Source organism: Doryrhamphus excisus, chromosome 23 (assembly GCF_030265055.1).
Source record: "Doryrhamphus excisus isolate RoL2022-K1 chromosome 23, RoL_Dexc_1.0, whole genome shotgun sequence".
Classification (NCBI taxonomy): domain Eukaryota; kingdom Metazoa; phylum Chordata; class Actinopteri; order Syngnathiformes; family Syngnathidae; genus Doryrhamphus; species Doryrhamphus excisus.
In genome coordinates this window covers 10,237,308-10,253,800 of record NC_080488.1, presented here as the reverse complement: position 1 = coordinate 10,253,800, position 16,493 = coordinate 10,237,308, and the positions used below count along the sequence as shown (strand labels likewise).

The following is a 16,493-nucleotide window of genomic DNA, read 5'->3' as shown; positions in this document are numbered from 1 at the left end:
TACAACATAAATGTCTCCTGCAACAGCAGTACAAAAGCAATCTGTCGTAAGTAGACGATCTTTGCTTACACGAGCTTCCAGCCAGATAATCACAATTTGCACACTGTATTTACATACTGATCCACTCTACTGACTCATGCTGGAGTATATTTTATATCAATATATCAGAATGTCGTATGATTCATAAATTAAATGAAAGCAATCTACTTTAAGTTTTTCTTATGTTCAGGCAATGCGGACCGTTGTGTAATACAGACCGTGTTGTCAGCCGGAACATCATTACTGGCGGACCCAAAGCCACTCAACTCGCATGAGAGATGTCATCTTTTTAAACACAGCTTATTTTTGTGCCTTCTAATTAATTTAAGACATCAAGTTGGCTTAGCAATATATTACAGCATCCGGAAGGTGTTTATAAAGTAACATATTCATTCGCTCATTATAATCTGTGTGAAAGATTCCCATCGTCTGAAGTGTGGTAAGTCTGTTGTAAAACTGATTAGTATTTGTCTCATTTTATATTGTGGATTTGATTTGTTAGAACAAATGCCAGTCTATCATAAATTGTCTTGGAAGCTAACCGGTACTACTGCTGTCATACAATTTCAAAATGTTTTAGTGGTCTTTGTTGTCTTTGCAAGGACCCTCTTGTAAAAGACACAGACAACCCCACTGAGTCCATGGTTCAAAAGAGATATAATGGAGAGAAATAATAACATATGTAATGGCTTTTTCATTGCAGGATCACCCTGATGCTGACTGCACATGTCTGCAGATATCTCCAAGGCATAAAGACTTGTGTTGTTTCACCTGTGGCTTGTCTCTTTACCTGCACTCATACCATGGCAAAGAGCAAGTTTGAATATGTGCGTAACTTTGAAAGCGATGACACCTGCCTGAGAAACTGCTATATTGTTGTGCGACTGGATGGACGCAGCTTTCACAAGTGAGTCTCCTTTTCCTGACGGACATCTACAGTCTTCCTGAAAAGATGTGAGTGTGGTTGTGTTGTGTTCAGGTTTGCAGAGCAGCACAAGTTCATCAAGCCGAATGACAACAGGGCTCTGGGGCTTATGACTCGCAGTGCTCGCTCGGTCATGGAGGAACTAGACGATATCATCATTGCATACGGACAAAGTGATGAGTTCAGTTTTGTTTTCAAGAGAACCTCCACCTGGTTCAAGAGGAGAGCCAGGTACCTGTGTTGCAACAATAGTTATACTTTTGCTGCTGTTTTGCCTACTGACTACTTTTCCTCTCTATTCACCTTCCAGCAAGCTTTTGACCCACGTTACCTCACAGTTCTCATCCTCGTATGTATTTTACTGGAAAGAGTTTTTTGGGGAGCAGCCCCTCCTCTACCCACCAGGATTTGATGGTCGTGTGGTGCTGTATCCCAGCAACCGCAACATTAAAGATTACCTGAGCTGGAGGCAAGCAGATTGTAAGTATGCTGCAATTGTATTTAAACTGAGGTGGTAAATTTATTTAAAGTGATGCAAAACTGTGTCTGCTGTTTCAGGTCACGTGAATAATTTGTACAACACAGTGTTTTGGACTTTAGTACAAAAAAGTGGACTCACTACAACGCAGGCACAGGATCGCCTTAAAGTGAGTATTCAACACTGTATACATTTTATCTGAGTGCCTTACGTTTATGGAAAATATGTATTTATCTGTGTTACTGATGATAACTTGCAGCATTTCGCACTGACGATTTAAATCTTATAACTTACAGCATGTTTTGTAAAGGCAAGAGAATAAATTCTAACATCAGGTTGTACTACTTTATTGGATTAATATATTTTTTATTGTGCATCAAAGATAAACTACAGCATTTTTGCTTGGACCACTGCGCAGAATGCCTCCACGTCTGCAGAATATTGCCACAAGATGGCGCTAGTTGTATTCTCTATCATGCCTGTGTTTGGTTAACTCTCATGGTTTAACATGAATGAAGGTGATGTTTCACATTTTTATACACATCATTAATGTAGTCTTTACATTAATATACCACATTTCTTTCACCCCCTGCAGGGAACGTTAGCTGCGGACAAAAACGAGATCCTGTTTTCCGAGTTTGACATCAACTACAACAATGAACCTGCCGTCCACAGGAAGGGCACCACTCTCATCTGGGAGAAGGTGAGGTGAAATACTCACTTGCTCAATTTTTGCTTGAGATCTAGACAGTTTTAAAGTACTCTCTCTCAACATTAACAAACTTTTTTTTCATTCAGGGTCACATATGGGAAAGTCTAAGCAAAAAGTATTTATGTATTTAAAATCACAATAGCATTTTTACAGATTTTGGAACTCAGCCACAGTACACACATAAGGCACACCATCGATTTATTTTCAAAATTAAAGGCTAAAGTGTGATTATAGTGCAGAAAATACGGTACATCTGAAATATTGAACAGCTGGACACTGTACTTTGTACATGCATTCATTGTTATTATTGTGATTATTATTATGCTAACTGTTGGTATTATATTAATTAGATAAACACTACGCATGCTTGAGGGAATACACTCATTACTATTTGACACCATGACACCACCATGTTGGAAGAAATTGCTGAACAAGAAAATCTGGCTTTAGGAACACACATAAAGTTTAACTCATAGTAAGTTTTTATACACTAGGTAAAAATACATGTTTATGGATGTTTGTATCTCCATATTACATTATTACAAAAGAGACTGTTTTTATGACTTTCTGAAGTGGTCTTTTGTCCCTTTTTAAAATGCACCTATTTGCCTATAGTGTATACCAATTCTTCTGTTGGGTACAACATCCTTGAGGCAGATAGTCTACACACTAGTGTGTACATGTGAGTGAAGATTTGGTAGTCACGTTTCCAGGGCAGCTGTGGATACAGATATAGATTACCACCACCACTGTGTGACTGAGGAGTGAATGAATAATAAGTTCACTTCACTGAGAAGCGCTTTGGGTACCTTTCTGAGAAGCAATATATAAAATCAAATCCATTATTATTTTTGGCCTTCCATTCCTTCATAGCATCTTCAACTTTCTGTCCCGTTTTTTTTTTTTTTATATTTTCCAGCAAAATGAAACTGTGACCAAACAAATGAATTTAGCAAAAGATGAGAAGAAGGATGTGCTTGTGACTCGGACCAGGAAGAGCGTGCAGGCCTACCATTGTGACATCATAGGTGAACAGTTTTGGGAACAACACCCAGACATTCTGGAGAATGATGACTGCTAACACGTCCTCTGAAATGAACAGAAAATGACAATAACAGACCCGTGTCAGCTATGACACAAATCCCACATTAACTATAATCAAGATTTTTATTATGATATGCAAGCATATACAGAATGTACATTTAACCCATCATGGAGTAGCTGAGGAGGCATCGTCAAGATCATAGATCCCAGACTAATGACCAATTCTACGTCATCAACAGGTTTTTCTGGCATTATACAATAAAAAAATCACAAAAGTGAGACTTTACATAATGTATTTTATTATTTACAATTTCACTGTATTATACTGAGAGCCTGTTCTTATCCTTTCATTTTGCTTACAGATGAAAGATAAGAATGCAAATGTTTTACAGTTAATAAAAAAATAAATGCATAAGATGTATCTGAATCTTTTTTTCACCAAAATAAATTTGTCACTTTCTTTTGTTTCTCGTCTTAATGAGCAACCTGTGTTAACATTAAGAAAAAGCCTCACCAGCCATGTCAACCTAACTGCACGTCACTGGTTTAAAGGTATGTCAGTCGTCCCACTGTGAACGAATGTTGTGTGTTTCATTGTGTTCAACCTTAACAAAATTGAAAGAATTCCTTTTTCACATGAAAAAGTATCAACATGTTCGATTTTCGACTTTCACCTCCTTGTGTCTGTGCAGCAGCCGTTGCTCCAAGTGAGTGATCTGCAGAGAAAAAGATGGCACTGTGAGGAATTATCCTTAAATATGTAAGTAAACGTTTGGATTTCTTACCTTTCCGAAGAGGAACTTGAGAATTAAGACAATCAGGGTCCCAATAACACAATATCTGTAGAACCTCAACTTCTCTTGGTAGGCTTGCCTGTAAGATGTGCAGTGTTTTCTTTAGGTCAGACAGAAGTGATGCCTTCATCATGGTTCTTACCATTCCCAGAGCTCGTCTCTGTACAAAATCCCGTTGGATTTATTTTTGGGCAGCTCAAAGGTAGAAGGGTGTGGGAACATGTCGTGGTAGAATTTCCCCAGCTTTGCTTTCACTTCCTTGGATGTGCTTTCAGTGTGATCTATTCCATCATTGATGCAGATGAACTTTCTGTGGGAGCAAGCACAGAAGATATCCAAACACTGTTGAATTGGATTGCTTTTTTGGGTTCTTCTTACTTGGGATGGGTTAAAACATCTTTGAACTGATGACTGGCGTTGGTTGCGTTGTTGGTAAGAAACTTGTAATGTATGTCCTGCTGCCCCATGACTTGATATCTGCAGGACAATTGACTCTTTAGCAGCAGCATGGAGGTTCACTAGAACTCGTTATTAGTGGAGGTCTCACTTGTACTTTGGGTCTGTGGAGGCTTTGTGGATGCGATCAGCGACAGGCTTGCAGTTCAGTACCAGGTCTTTTGTGATCGGAGGCTACAGATGAGGATATCATAGAAATATCATACAAATTGTAAAAAAAAAAACAGTCCTTGTTGATTTTGTTTCGACATTGAGGAGTACATGGTTCATCGTGCCGTTGACTTCCGATGAAAGTGTTCTACAGCAGGTGATCAACTGCTTCTTCAGAACTTCAAAGTCCTGGAAGCAACCATAGAAAGAAATTGATCTTAGAATCAAAGTCAATTTTTCTTGACTCAAATTTGGAAGCCACACCCACCGTGGGTTTGATCGTTTCCTTTTGGATTCTCCTGCCGAGATCTTGAATCTCACTCTCGGATAAAATACCAGAGTGATCTTTGTCAGCCGTGTCAAACACCTCTGAGATGTTGACTTTGTGCTTGGCGCTCATCAGGAAGTAATAGTAGGAAAAGGAAATCTGCATGTCGTCCGATTGACGCACATAATGGCTCGAGGTCTTCTCAAATTCTTTTGGGAATCTGAAATATGAAGAGCAAGGCAGCCTCAGCGTTGAACCTTGGTCAGAGCTTACTTAACAACATGTTATCACTCACGTGTCTTGCAGCTCTTGCATGATAAATACGTCAAACAAATGCGGTGTGTGTGCAGGAGATTTTCGGGTCATGATACCGAACTTGCGGTTGTACAGCCTGTTGACGAAGCGTAGCGATTCGCTGAAAGTGCTCTGCAGCTTGTGACCAGCTTGCTGAAGATGTTCATCTTCCTGATAATACAAAGTGATTACATAACGCAAAGTACAGTGGAAATGTACGTCGTGTTTACCTCAAATTGGTCTTGAAAGGACCTCTGCTTTCTTGCTACAGCAATCAAATAAAAGCAATATTTGAAAGCTAATTGATACTTAATGACAATGTTGTTTTTAATCTCCTTACCCTTGCAGTCTCCTCCATCCCAATCACAGGCAGCGTTGTTACACTGGGGGTTACAGCGCCCGTTCTCGATTAAGGTTTCTGGGCAGTGCTGGGCACAAGGGTGAATAGGCGAGGTGACATAAACCTGTAGAAGTAGAAGAAGTAGTAGTAAGGTAGTTGTGATCTGTCACATACAATCTAATTTGTGAATGAATATCTGTCCATCAGGTTGCCGTACAATTCAAACTAAAGTACCGTGGAGGAAACTGACCAGGTATGTTCCCAACCTGTGTACTATGACAAAACACCTTTTTCACAACGTTGTGTGATGTTTGAGGTCTATTTTTGATTACTTTCTGTCCGTTTGATGGGTTGTAGAAGTCATCCAACCAGACGTCTTTGCCAAGCATAATGTCATCGTTGAGGTAAATAAACTTCTGCGAGATTCCCGGAATGCGGTGGAGGTGGCTCTCTATAGCACCTGAGCTGAAGGTGGGGAGGTGGCTGTGGTTCAGAAAGATTTCCTGCAATTCAGAATATTATTTTTTTCAGTTCCGGTTCCTGTGAGAGGTTAGATTATTTCTTCAAAATCTCAGATTTTACCTTATGTGTGACAATTGAAAGTCTAGGATTGCTCAGGTCGAGCCAGAAAGGAATCTGTCCGTTAGTGACGACAAAGATGTGTCGCACCCAGGGAGCGAATTTCTCCACAGAGCGCAGAGAATGTCGGAGTGCATCATTGTCCTCGAAGCGATTGGCTGTGAGAAAATCTCTGGTCTCTTTTTTTGTAGGCACGGGCTGCATCTGCACTGAGAACAAAACAGGGAAAATATTATATATTATAATATTAACAGGCGATACTCTATTAGAGAAAATAATCTGTTCCACAAAGACACTGTCCGACTGGTACAATATTCATCTAAAGATGTTTATGATTGCGGTTGTAGTTTGGAGTATTGCAGAACCTTGATGATGGCGCTCAGGTCCCAGAATAAGTACACGGGGCTGATGACCAGCTCCTTCCCATTCAGTGTCATTTTATGTGTGCTTTCTTTTCCCTGTTTTGCTTCCTGGAGGAGATCAGTCAAGTCTTGTGAGCTTCTGAAGTAGAGCAAAGCGATGCGGGCCTTCCTGTACAACTCAACCTGAGGAACACATACAGTATGTAAGTGTCATGTATTTTTATTATTATACAATGATAACATTTTGCAAATACAATGTCTCCTTTTTTGGAAAGCATTTAAGACAAAAAATACAGAATTTAACAATGTTTTTAATGTAGTGATAAAAATACCCTATGAGGGTAGTGTGTATCATAGTTCATTCATTCAACAACCATTCACACTCACATTCATACCTATGGACAATTTGGAGTCACCAATTAACCTAGCATGTTTTTGGAATGTGGGAGGAAACCGGAGTACCCGGAGAAAACCCACGCATGCACGGGGAGAACATGCAAACTCCACACAGAGATAGCCGAGGGTGGAATTGAACTCTGGTCTCCTAGCTGTGAGCCCTGCGTGCTGGCCACCATGTACCCTTGTGGGTCATTGTTATCTGTGTGTTAGTGGCAGGAAGAAAAGCTCTGATTCATTTAGGGAGAAGTTGTTTGGTGGCACCTGTTGTGTCGATGGGCTCTATTTTTGTGGCAGAACGTGGCGCACCCTGTGCAGTGTTAATTTCATCCAGCGCACCACTGTGCGCAGCCACTTTGGTAATCTTGTAGGAGATGGGCGGTAGGTGTCCAAATTTTCATCTTAGTGCTGTGAAAATTTCTCAACAAAATGGTGCGCCGAAGGTGCGCTGAAAGCTCGCCAGCTCCGACCTGGTCTATTCTTGGCGCAGGCAAAACGCACCCTGTGAAGTGGTACATTAACTGACTATATATGTAACCGTCTGAAGCAGCATGCACATTTTGGTATAATTGTCCCGTTACATCTGATGTTAGATCAAAGATCACGTATGATGAGAAATCAACCTGAGGGCAGCTGAAAGGGTACAGAGGATATATTCGGCTTCTGTCATCTCATGAATCTCATTCATTTTTGAGTATAATTTGTGAAATATCAGAATTATCATCACAAAGCCAAGCTAACTGGCAAGCAGCTTTACCGCGGTTATCTTCTTGGTAATGGCGGCAGGTAATTTGGCTCGCAGCGCCTCTGACATTTTGAAGGAGCCAGTGAAGCCACTCAGGAAAGCCACGGTCCGCATTCGGATGACATGCGGAGCATCTTTGTCTGTGGTCTGGAAAACACAACTGAAAGATCATGAGAGCAATAGCGAGGAAGAAAAAATCCACAACTCACCAGGTAACACTTGGTGACTGAGAATGTCTTGTTTTCTTTGAGCGTGTTTGCCAAAGCCTTTTCAGCTGAATGTCAGACATATGGATGAAATTAATATCAACATAATATTAAAACCTAATATATGCAGTCATGGCTTCATTCCAGCCACAATTTAAAAGAGTTAAGAACATCACCTTCAGTCTGTGAATGGAAGATAACCACGGAGACGGTGTCAGATGTTTTGAGAGGTTTCATGAGTTTCAGCAGTGCCTTTGCAGATGAGAAGTAGGGCGAGATTGAGGACAACTCGCCAGCATTGAAACTAGCCGGCACGGCAGGTTCGAGCACCAGCATGGGTGCTGAAATGCAGTTAGAGAGCCGGCATTGTGGCGTCTTTCTGGAACCAAATGAACAAGACTTAAAAAAGTAAATGCTGTTGCTTTTTTAAACACAGCCTCTGCATACTGCTTATAGTGGTAATGGTCTTGATAAGCGTTTAAACCCTGGACTGGTTGACTTCAAATAATGTAGATCACCAGGTATTTGTTCAAGTTCTTTTGAAGCAATCAGGTAATGGCTAGATGACCTCCACCTACCTCACAGCTCGTTCTTTTTCTGCCAGTTGCTTTTTGGCCACCAAAAGGTTCCTCAGTAGGGTCTCGTCTGTGCCGTTAACCCAAGTGTACACCAGATCGATGGGAATTGGCGAACAGTTTCTGCAAGAGAAAAGAAGAAATCCAGCACCTCACATGAGTTGGCTTGTATTTTAGACATTTTTTAAATCATAATTTTATGTCATATCACAGGCATGTTTTTCATTACTGCTTGAATGCCACCCAAGGAGATTAGCACAGGAAGTGTTGGTTAAACCTAAAAATAAGGCTCCACATTTGCTTTGAATGATCTCATTTCTGTCATACATGAGTCTTACTCACCTGCTGTGAAATGACTTACAGTCTTCAGTTTTCTTGAGCAGGTCTAATACCATATGGCGAGACCGGTCCAGACTTTGCTTTGCCACTCTCTGCATGCATAAGAGTAGTTTAGTACATTATTCCGCAACGGAATGTCCCAATGTCTCATATATGAGAGAAATATCAGCAGTTGTCTCACCTCTCCTACTTGGTGGATGGACACCATGAAAAGTACAAGGGCCCCGCAGTAGATGAGAACTCTGTGTCGGCAAGGCCGACAGGTGTAGGTTTGCCTCAGAAGCTGCCCGAGCACCAAACTGACATCCGCCATTGCTCTCTCACGTCACTGTATTCTTTTCAACCGAGCTTTAGCTTACACAGTCACGGTATCTGTAACAGTGGGAGTAAGCAAAAGGTATCATCTTTGCATGACGGGAAAACATAACCGGTTTGATGAAGTGCCTTTTGTCATAAACACTTACCACCAAACATCTAGTGAGTGGCGAGCAGTCCGCGGAATACATATTAATTAATGTCCATTAAAGTGTATTATGAATGTATTTTCTGTATGACTCCAGTTGTTTTTAACATTTTCTAACAGATTGGGAGTGATAAAACACACACAGGTGTGGACTTAATATTATTATTATTATTATTATCTATTTTTGAATCTGAAGTAGTCCGTTCCGTATTTATTTACTCTTATTTTATTTCATTATCTCCCCTATCTTCCCTTGTCTGTCTTATTTTGAGTGATTTAATTTATTACGACACTTTTGCAGAGCTGATGGAAATGTGACATGAATGTAAACAATGTTGCAAACAATGTTGAATAATCATCAGGGAGCGTATTATCACGCTATCACGTAAGACCGGTTTTCCCACACCAGGGCATGAATGATGAGATATAACTTGAACATTTGTTGTCTCATATTTTATTCAACGAATAAGCATTTATCTGTAGGTTTATGTATATTTTACACAATAATCTTTATAATATTGTCACATTTTTACATAATAAATGTATATAGAACATTGAATACCTTCTTATTACATTCTAAATGCGTTCTTTATTAGAGCCTGGTAGATATGAAATAACACCCCTATAGTCACCCATTCATTAGTGATCATTCATCAATTCATTTTTCAAGAAAACATGATTACTGTTCTTAGTTTTACCATCATTTAATTTGCGTTGTGACCCTTGCCACAAAACATGTCAACACTGTCATCTAGTGGTCGCCACTTGATACATCATTCTATAATTGAATGGATTAAAATATGAAAACTATATACATATATATGTACATACATGTACAATGTATTATTATGTAATATTCTCCAGTTTAAGGGTTAACATTCATACATTAAAACTATAATATATAATAATATATACTATAATAATCAGTGTTAAATTTACACAGCAATGCCCCCTCGCTCTATTGGTGACAGTGTTGCTTTTGGTAGTGATGATCTTGTCTATAACAATTACTTAATCGTCTAGAATCGGTCAATTTTTGTACAGAAGTAGAACAATATGATATCAAACTTCCCCTATTATGTGAACGTGCACTGAGCAAAAAGCAGAACCATCTTCTCCCTCGAGAAGATGGTTCCTCAAATGTGAGGGCTGTACTCACCTTTGTGAGATGCTGTAGTTACTAATTTATCATACTAAACCATAAAAATCTTTATGAAAAGAGTTCAGGCTGCATCGTGCCTTTCATTTTCTCTTTTTTTGGTCTAGGCATAAGACACGACACACTGTATTCGCACACCTCAATCAAGTACTGCAGATACTGGAGTGTTTGGCAGGAGCACTCATGGCCTTGTCTCGCTGCCAGGCTGCCATTTACAGAAGTGAATGGGTTGGTTGGCCTGCACTTCCATCAGTGCTCAGAATAACTCACACACCCCGAGTACACTCTATCCCCTCTGACGTGCTCTGTGGCATAGTTATCATTGCACTTCTAAATGACCGGCTCAGTATGAATGGCGGCTGTGGAGTCCACCTACTGTATTTCATTACCACCGTAAGCTCGTTTACTATGAGTGCTGTATTTTGGGGGTTGGTGACCTCTTTCGAAGCTACTGTACATGCTTCATTGAAGTCAGGACTCACTCAGAGGAGCACCGATTCTAAATGCTGTGTCTTGTGAATGAGTCTGAAGACAATGCACTTGGGTCACAGCAAAAGGCAACACAGTCTCTGGCTCGGTCTCGTGGCCTCACACATTTTATTTAGCAGAACATGTGGAGGCAAGTGGTTCAGTTATTTAGAGACAGTATGTGTTTACATTCAAGCCTGCTAGTTGAAACTTGTTAGGGTATTCTCTTTCCTCATTTAGTGGCTATAGGGGATTTCATTTAGCCAAATGCAGAGAGTACATGGCATCTGTTGGGGTTAAGGCATGAAGGTTTGTAATTGTATAACAGCATTTGTATGTAATTTCATAACATACATATTTGAAACTGTTTTTTCTGTTCGTCTGTAAGAGTACACTTACAACACTTACTGTATGATCTGTATTTTATACAGTGGTGTGAAAACATGATTTCTTATTTTTTGTCATACTTTCATGTTTCAGATCATCAAACGGATTTAAGTATTAGTCAATGTCAGTAAGACTGAACACAAAATATAGTTTTTAAAAGAAAAACAAACAAATCTATTAGTCCTAATTTATCAGTCTAAAGCTTTGGGACTACAGCAAACCACAGTGAGAGCCATTATCTACAAATGGTGAAAACATGTAACAGTGGTGAGCCTTCCTAGGACTGGCCGAATGGCAAAATTACCCCAAGAGCGACTCTGGGCAGAAACATCCTGAATGGCGGCATTCCAAGACTACTTGATGATCCTCGAAATCTTTGGGAAAATACTCTTTGGTCTTATGTGGAAAAATCTAGAAACATCTTGCATTAAAGTAACACATCTCCGAAAAAAGAACATCATACCAAGAGTAAAATATTGTGGTGGTAGTGTGATGGGCTAGGAATGTCCATTTTTTTACTGAGTAGGGGTACACGCCAGATGGTTGCGGCACGGTGCCTATTAGAATACATGAAGGCCACTATTTGACAAGTTTATTTTTCTATTTACCATCGGTCTGGACATATTTATTGAACTAGAGTGCGCATTTGACCAAAAAAAGTGTGGCGTCTATTGGAGTGGAGGCCACTATTTGAGGAAATATGGTAATGGTGGTGATGTGGTCTCATGTTTTTGTGTTTACTATCTGTCGATTTATGTGCGGCACATATTTGTGCAAGGTCTATAGTCCTTAATTAGCGAAATATGCCTTTAAGAATCATATATAAATTTAAAAAAAAACATTAAAACCGTTCAGGCTAGGCGTTGTTCCACTAGCTGTTGAATGTCTGTCAGGTTGAATTCTTCCATCGTCTTGTCTCTATGCGCGTGCGCGTGCGCGCGTGTACGTGAAGGGGGAGGGGCTCCAAAACGTATCCATCACCGCTGAGAGCAGCGGTTCTTTGCCATGTCACCCCGACAGAGAATGTGTCTGCATCTGACGTGAAGGATCCAAAAGGATTGTACACATTGATGTATCTCCTATCCGTATTCACTGGGAGCTTCTCGTGTTTAGGATGCGTCCTACTCTGCTCCATGGCGCGGCGTCCTCTATCTGCCTACCCCTCCTAGCGCTCCTCCAATGGGCTCACCCACTCGTGCGAGGCGCTCTTTACCGCGGTGAGTCCGACTTGTTCCGCTATTCGTTGCATTTAACGGAGACGCCAATGAAAATGTAAATAACAATGAATATAGGCTCTTACAGTTGAATCATTTCGTACATTTGAGTGCCTGTACATTGGCCTGGTGGACCAAAATTACGTTAACTATTAAATCAATATATGAAAATAATACACTTCATGCACAATTTGGTAGTGCAGTCTGGTTACTATATATTAGACCAGCGGACAACTATTCCATCAAATTAATATCCAGATTGAGTTTATCCAAATCATTATTGAACGCCTCTTCATGTGCAGTACACACACTGCTTATGAAGTGAAATATGTGAAACTCCTCCATACACATAATAAAGACGATTAAAGGATTCCCTTGACGGAATCTGTTTATAGTGTCCGGACTCTAAAAGAACCCTAATACATTCTTCACCAACATGTGAACGCTTTATTTGGACACCTGATTCTGCTGACTGGTTTATTGGGCGCAGTGTTTGACTGTACGACAACCAAGACATTGTACGGAAACTTAAATATATTTTTAGTAATTATTTTTGTCAAAAACTAACAGCTTCTTCATCTTTGTGCAGGAGAAAAGAGTGCAGCGGCCAGTTATGACATCACCTATCCCGTATGGTTGCCTCTTCACAGACACGGCAGGTCTGCCAACAGAGAGGTGAGTCACTCTCAGCATGTTAATTTCATAAGATGATTAAATACACAATGCCAGTTCTTCAGCTCTGAGTTGCTCCTGTGTCCTTTCAGCATCCTGGGGAGGCTCAAGTTATCATCTCAGCCGAGGGCCAGGAGCTGAAGCTTCACCTGGAGAGAAATGAGTGAGTCATGTCGCTATCATGTATGAATTGTGCTCAAATTCGCCCGTGCATGTGAGGAATCGCTCCACCAGACGTCCACGAGACGCCTCGACTGGGTTCTTTGTTTGACCAGATGTTAGTTGACACATAGACACATGGATGAGATCAAGGCCCCCTCGGGGGCTGAGATGGAGATTACTCGGTGATGTGTTTGGACGACGGACGGTTGCTGACACCCGATCTGTGTGCCTTTTGGTTAACTGCAAGTCAGAGTACCTTTAAGATCTTGCAATCTGGTGCCTTCTGAGTGCTTCCCTTTCAGTAACTATGATAGATTGATAAGAAAGACTCTTATAGCTTGGTGGGATGTCCAAAATGTGGCGACAGCCAACACACGCGTGCAACAGAAGGCTTTTGTGAGCAGAGAAATGAAGCACGTTGTACCACACTAATGTATGTTTTCATTCACCCGCATCCACACACGCATTAGCATCAAGTCATGACTCCACTCTGTCTAACAGGCAATCCCCTGCAGGATTTATCCCCATGTATGTCCCACCTCCCCAGCAGGTGGTCACACTCTTCTATTTCCTCCTGCAAGGAGTAGGGATACTTCATCAATCGCCTCCTTGTTCATTGTTGTCGAGGGGAAACAAAGAGACAGAGCATCTTTAATGCACTCGTATTCTTTCATGATTCAATCAGTCAGGAAAGGTTTTGAAACAGATTTTAAGCAACTGTTTCCTGCATGGAACAACACGGGTTTCGACATTTTACTGGTCTCATTTATTAAGTTGCAGGTAGACTTGATTATAAAAGTCATGTACTCATTTACTGTCAGGAACAGCCAGTGTTTTTATTCCATTCAAAATATGGTCAAAAAAGACGCAATAGCACCTCTTTATTTGGGGAGACAATCATGAGCTATGAAAAAGCTCACAACAAGCTTTTCAACCCAACTTAAATTACAGCAGCTCATTACTCAATATACTCTGACCCATAGAGTCATCTTACAAAGAAAACCAAACTCATCACACAGCAACTTAACACTCAAAGGTTAGCTAGGAAATATACAAACAAGTACCAATATGAAAATACAATAAAATAGAAATTTAATGGTGCTGCAATGATGGCTCTGTCCACCAGAGGGAGCCAGAGGAACCACCCTGGCATGCATTATGCATTATGGGAAAACCTGTTCATGAGCACTAAACATGACAAAGCAATATAATCTCCCTGACTTGTTTGCTCCATGTTTGAGAGAAGCGCTCATGGCGCTCAGTCAATGTTGAAGATCCAGAAAAAAGCACTATTCTCATGGACCTTGAGGATTGAGTCAAAGTAAAATTTTCCTTTTTATTAGACAGATAAGTGCCGTCGTTTTGTGTCCTTCCTGTTGTCTTGAAACAGTCGTCCTTTCAGGATATGTGCACATCATTGTCCTTCCTGTCACGTCCTCTTCTGTCCTCCTGTCCTCACCTCGTATGTCCTCAACTATCAGCACTAAAAAAAAAAAACAAGCACCCTATTCTCTCCTCTGACGCTCCCCAGAGCTCCCAAGACAAATATACATCTCCCACGTGTACGGACGGCTGTTAGGGGTTGCAGCCACACGCAGCCACAAAACGCCAATGCACGCAGAATACACAAACAAGGCTTAGACCTGATGGATGTCAGGGAGAGCAGGAGATGTCTTACTGTGTTTAGTCTGCTCAGATGTCTTAACACACACACACACACAGTTTCCTCGTGCAATAAAAGCCCGTAAATCCTCCATTGCCTTCACCCCATGTGAGGTGATGTTATCTGATACGATGAGAGAATGCAACCCACTGACCTTAATGCATTACCCCACATCCCGTCCTCTTCCCTTCACCATCTCCAAAGTACATTAGCATGAGTAATCCCCGCTCCCAACAGAAGCTGAACTAAGCCTTTGTCTCGCTGATTCAGGCGGCACTGCTCTCCTCAATCACAGCATCTGTCCTCCCCCTGGACCACATCCAACCTCTGCAGAGTCATCTTAGGCCAGATCGTGTATTGGTCCATTTTTGATATAGTCTTCATTGAAAAATGCTACTGAAAGGCTCTTTAGATACCATGCAAGGGCTCAATGTTTGCAATGAAGCGTGTTGGAGAACCAGCTGAGACTGGATTTAAGGGGTTTTGGAAATTATGGGCAAATGTTGAGCACATCTAGAGCAGCGATGTGCACACTTTACACCACCAGGGTCAAAAAGAGCAGTCTCACTGACAGGACAGCCGTCAGTCATTATGGCAACAAGTGCAGTGTCATATTACTCTCATATTATTACTCGTATTTCTTCTCTCCTGCCTCGGGCTCCGTTAATTAAAACATTTAGATAATCGGATATGCCTGAATTAAATGTGAATGAATCATTTAAAAATAATTGAAAAATATTTAACTATGAATATAATGTCCGTGTTCTTGTGTCCAGCCCTGATACGCATTCAAAATTCATTTCAATTCAAAATGTGTTCATAGTGTGAAGTGAGCATACATTTTGACTCAAGAAATCAAGCTTAAACCGACCTAAAAAGCGAATAATCGGTATTTTATTGCTCAGCACATTGACTTCGACGATCATGTTATAATTTTCCTGTGCACTTTTGCCTCCTCCTGTAGAAACAGATGATATCATAGACTTTATTTGTACTGGCTTAGTTATTACAGCAGTAAATAATTTTCATTGCAGACCCCCAAAACCTCAGTTTAAAGATGTTTAATTGTGGGAAATACACACTCTTTGTCACTGTTTTAATCTAAATGTTAATTAAATTAACCGGGCTTCAAGTGGTGATTACATCATTTTGCTAAAGGCATACTGTGTCTATATGTCATGCGTTGTCAGGTTTAAGAGCCTGCAGTCTGGTGCACACTCTGCCATCCCCAAGGAGCAGTGTAGGATCATAACTGTAGCAGCAGAAGAGAGGAGCGGGATTGTTCATGTCTGCATCATTCATCTTTTGTGATTATGAGAAGAGCGCCAAGCTAAAACACAGTTAATCATCTGACATTTTGCCTGTAATTCCGCCTCTTGGGAGAAAATGCTGGGACTCTTTTGGGGATGGGAGTGAATCAGGAAAACTAAAAGAGGCGTTAAATGGGTTGTAAGGTTAAATGGCAACTCATTGAAAAGTTGCTTTGCGGCTTCATTTCCTCCTCTTGCAGGATGTGTGTGTGTGTGTGTGTGTGTGCACATTTCTTGCCAGACCACATAATTTGTTAAAGCATGAGACAACTGCTTTTTGTCTGTCTATTTAG

General features: G+C 40.7%; 3 protein-coding genes across 7 annotated transcripts in view; 2 read left to right on the top strand and 1 right to left on the bottom strand.

Annotated features, from left to right (window-relative positions):
• The first annotated feature begins 75 nt into the window (after nt 1-75).
• On the top strand, nt 76-3,235 carry thg1l (tRNA-histidine guanylyltransferase 1-like). The gene is made up of 7 exons (XM_058063934.1): nt 76-478; nt 743-946; nt 1,019-1,195; nt 1,275-1,444; nt 1,523-1,611; nt 2,038-2,145; nt 3,074-3,235. Exons 2-7 carry the CDS (start codon nt 753-755, stop codon nt 3,233-3,235), a joined length of 900 nt encoding a protein of 299 aa, XP_057919917.1. The 5' UTR covers nt 76-478; nt 743-752.
• Nucleotides 3,236-3,303: 68 nt separating this feature from the next.
• LOC131110643 (N-acetylglucosamine-1-phosphotransferase subunits alpha/beta-like) lies at nt 3,304-9,085 on the bottom strand. 4 transcript variants are annotated; one of them, XM_058063928.1, is made up of 19 exons: nt 8,884-9,085; nt 8,706-8,794; nt 8,367-8,486; nt 7,965-8,167; nt 7,792-7,856; nt 7,595-7,729; nt 6,445-6,624; nt 6,083-6,283; nt 5,833-6,003; nt 5,501-5,624; nt 5,391-5,425; nt 5,162-5,331; nt 4,867-5,086; nt 4,710-4,787; nt 4,546-4,622; nt 4,371-4,469; nt 4,135-4,302; nt 3,984-4,071; nt 3,304-3,914 (listed from the first exon to the last, which is right to left on the bottom strand). In XM_058063928.1, exons 1-19 carry the CDS (start codon nt 9,013-9,015, stop codon nt 3,846-3,848), a joined length of 2,424 nt encoding a protein of 807 aa, XP_057919911.1. In that variant the 5' UTR covers nt 9,016-9,085; the 3' UTR covers nt 3,304-3,845. The 4 variants fall into 4 exon arrangements, with proteins under 4 accessions (XP_057919911.1, XP_057919909.1, XP_057919913.1 ...); XM_058063926.1 differs by having other exon boundaries at nt 3,306-3,914; nt 4,540-4,622; nt 8,884-9,084; XM_058063930.1 differs by lacking the exon at nt 8,884-9,085 and having other exon boundaries at nt 3,307-3,914; nt 4,540-4,622; nt 7,965-8,163; nt 8,725-8,794.
• Nucleotides 5,856-16,493, top strand: part of adam19b (ADAM metallopeptidase domain 19b) — a 26,881-nt gene continuing 16,243 nt past the window's right edge. For both annotated transcript variants that reach the window (XM_058063925.1, XM_058063924.1), the window contains exons 1-5: nt 5,856-5,904; nt 6,556-6,644; nt 12,293-12,396; nt 12,983-13,068; nt 13,158-13,228. In XM_058063925.1, the coding sequence (XP_057919908.1) occupies nt 6,643-6,644; nt 12,293-12,396; nt 12,983-13,068; nt 13,158-13,228 (263 nt within the window). In that variant the 5' untranslated portion in view covers nt 5,856-5,904; nt 6,556-6,642. The remainder of the gene's footprint in view (nt 5,905-6,555; nt 6,645-12,292; nt 12,397-12,982; nt 13,069-13,157; nt 13,229-16,493) is intronic.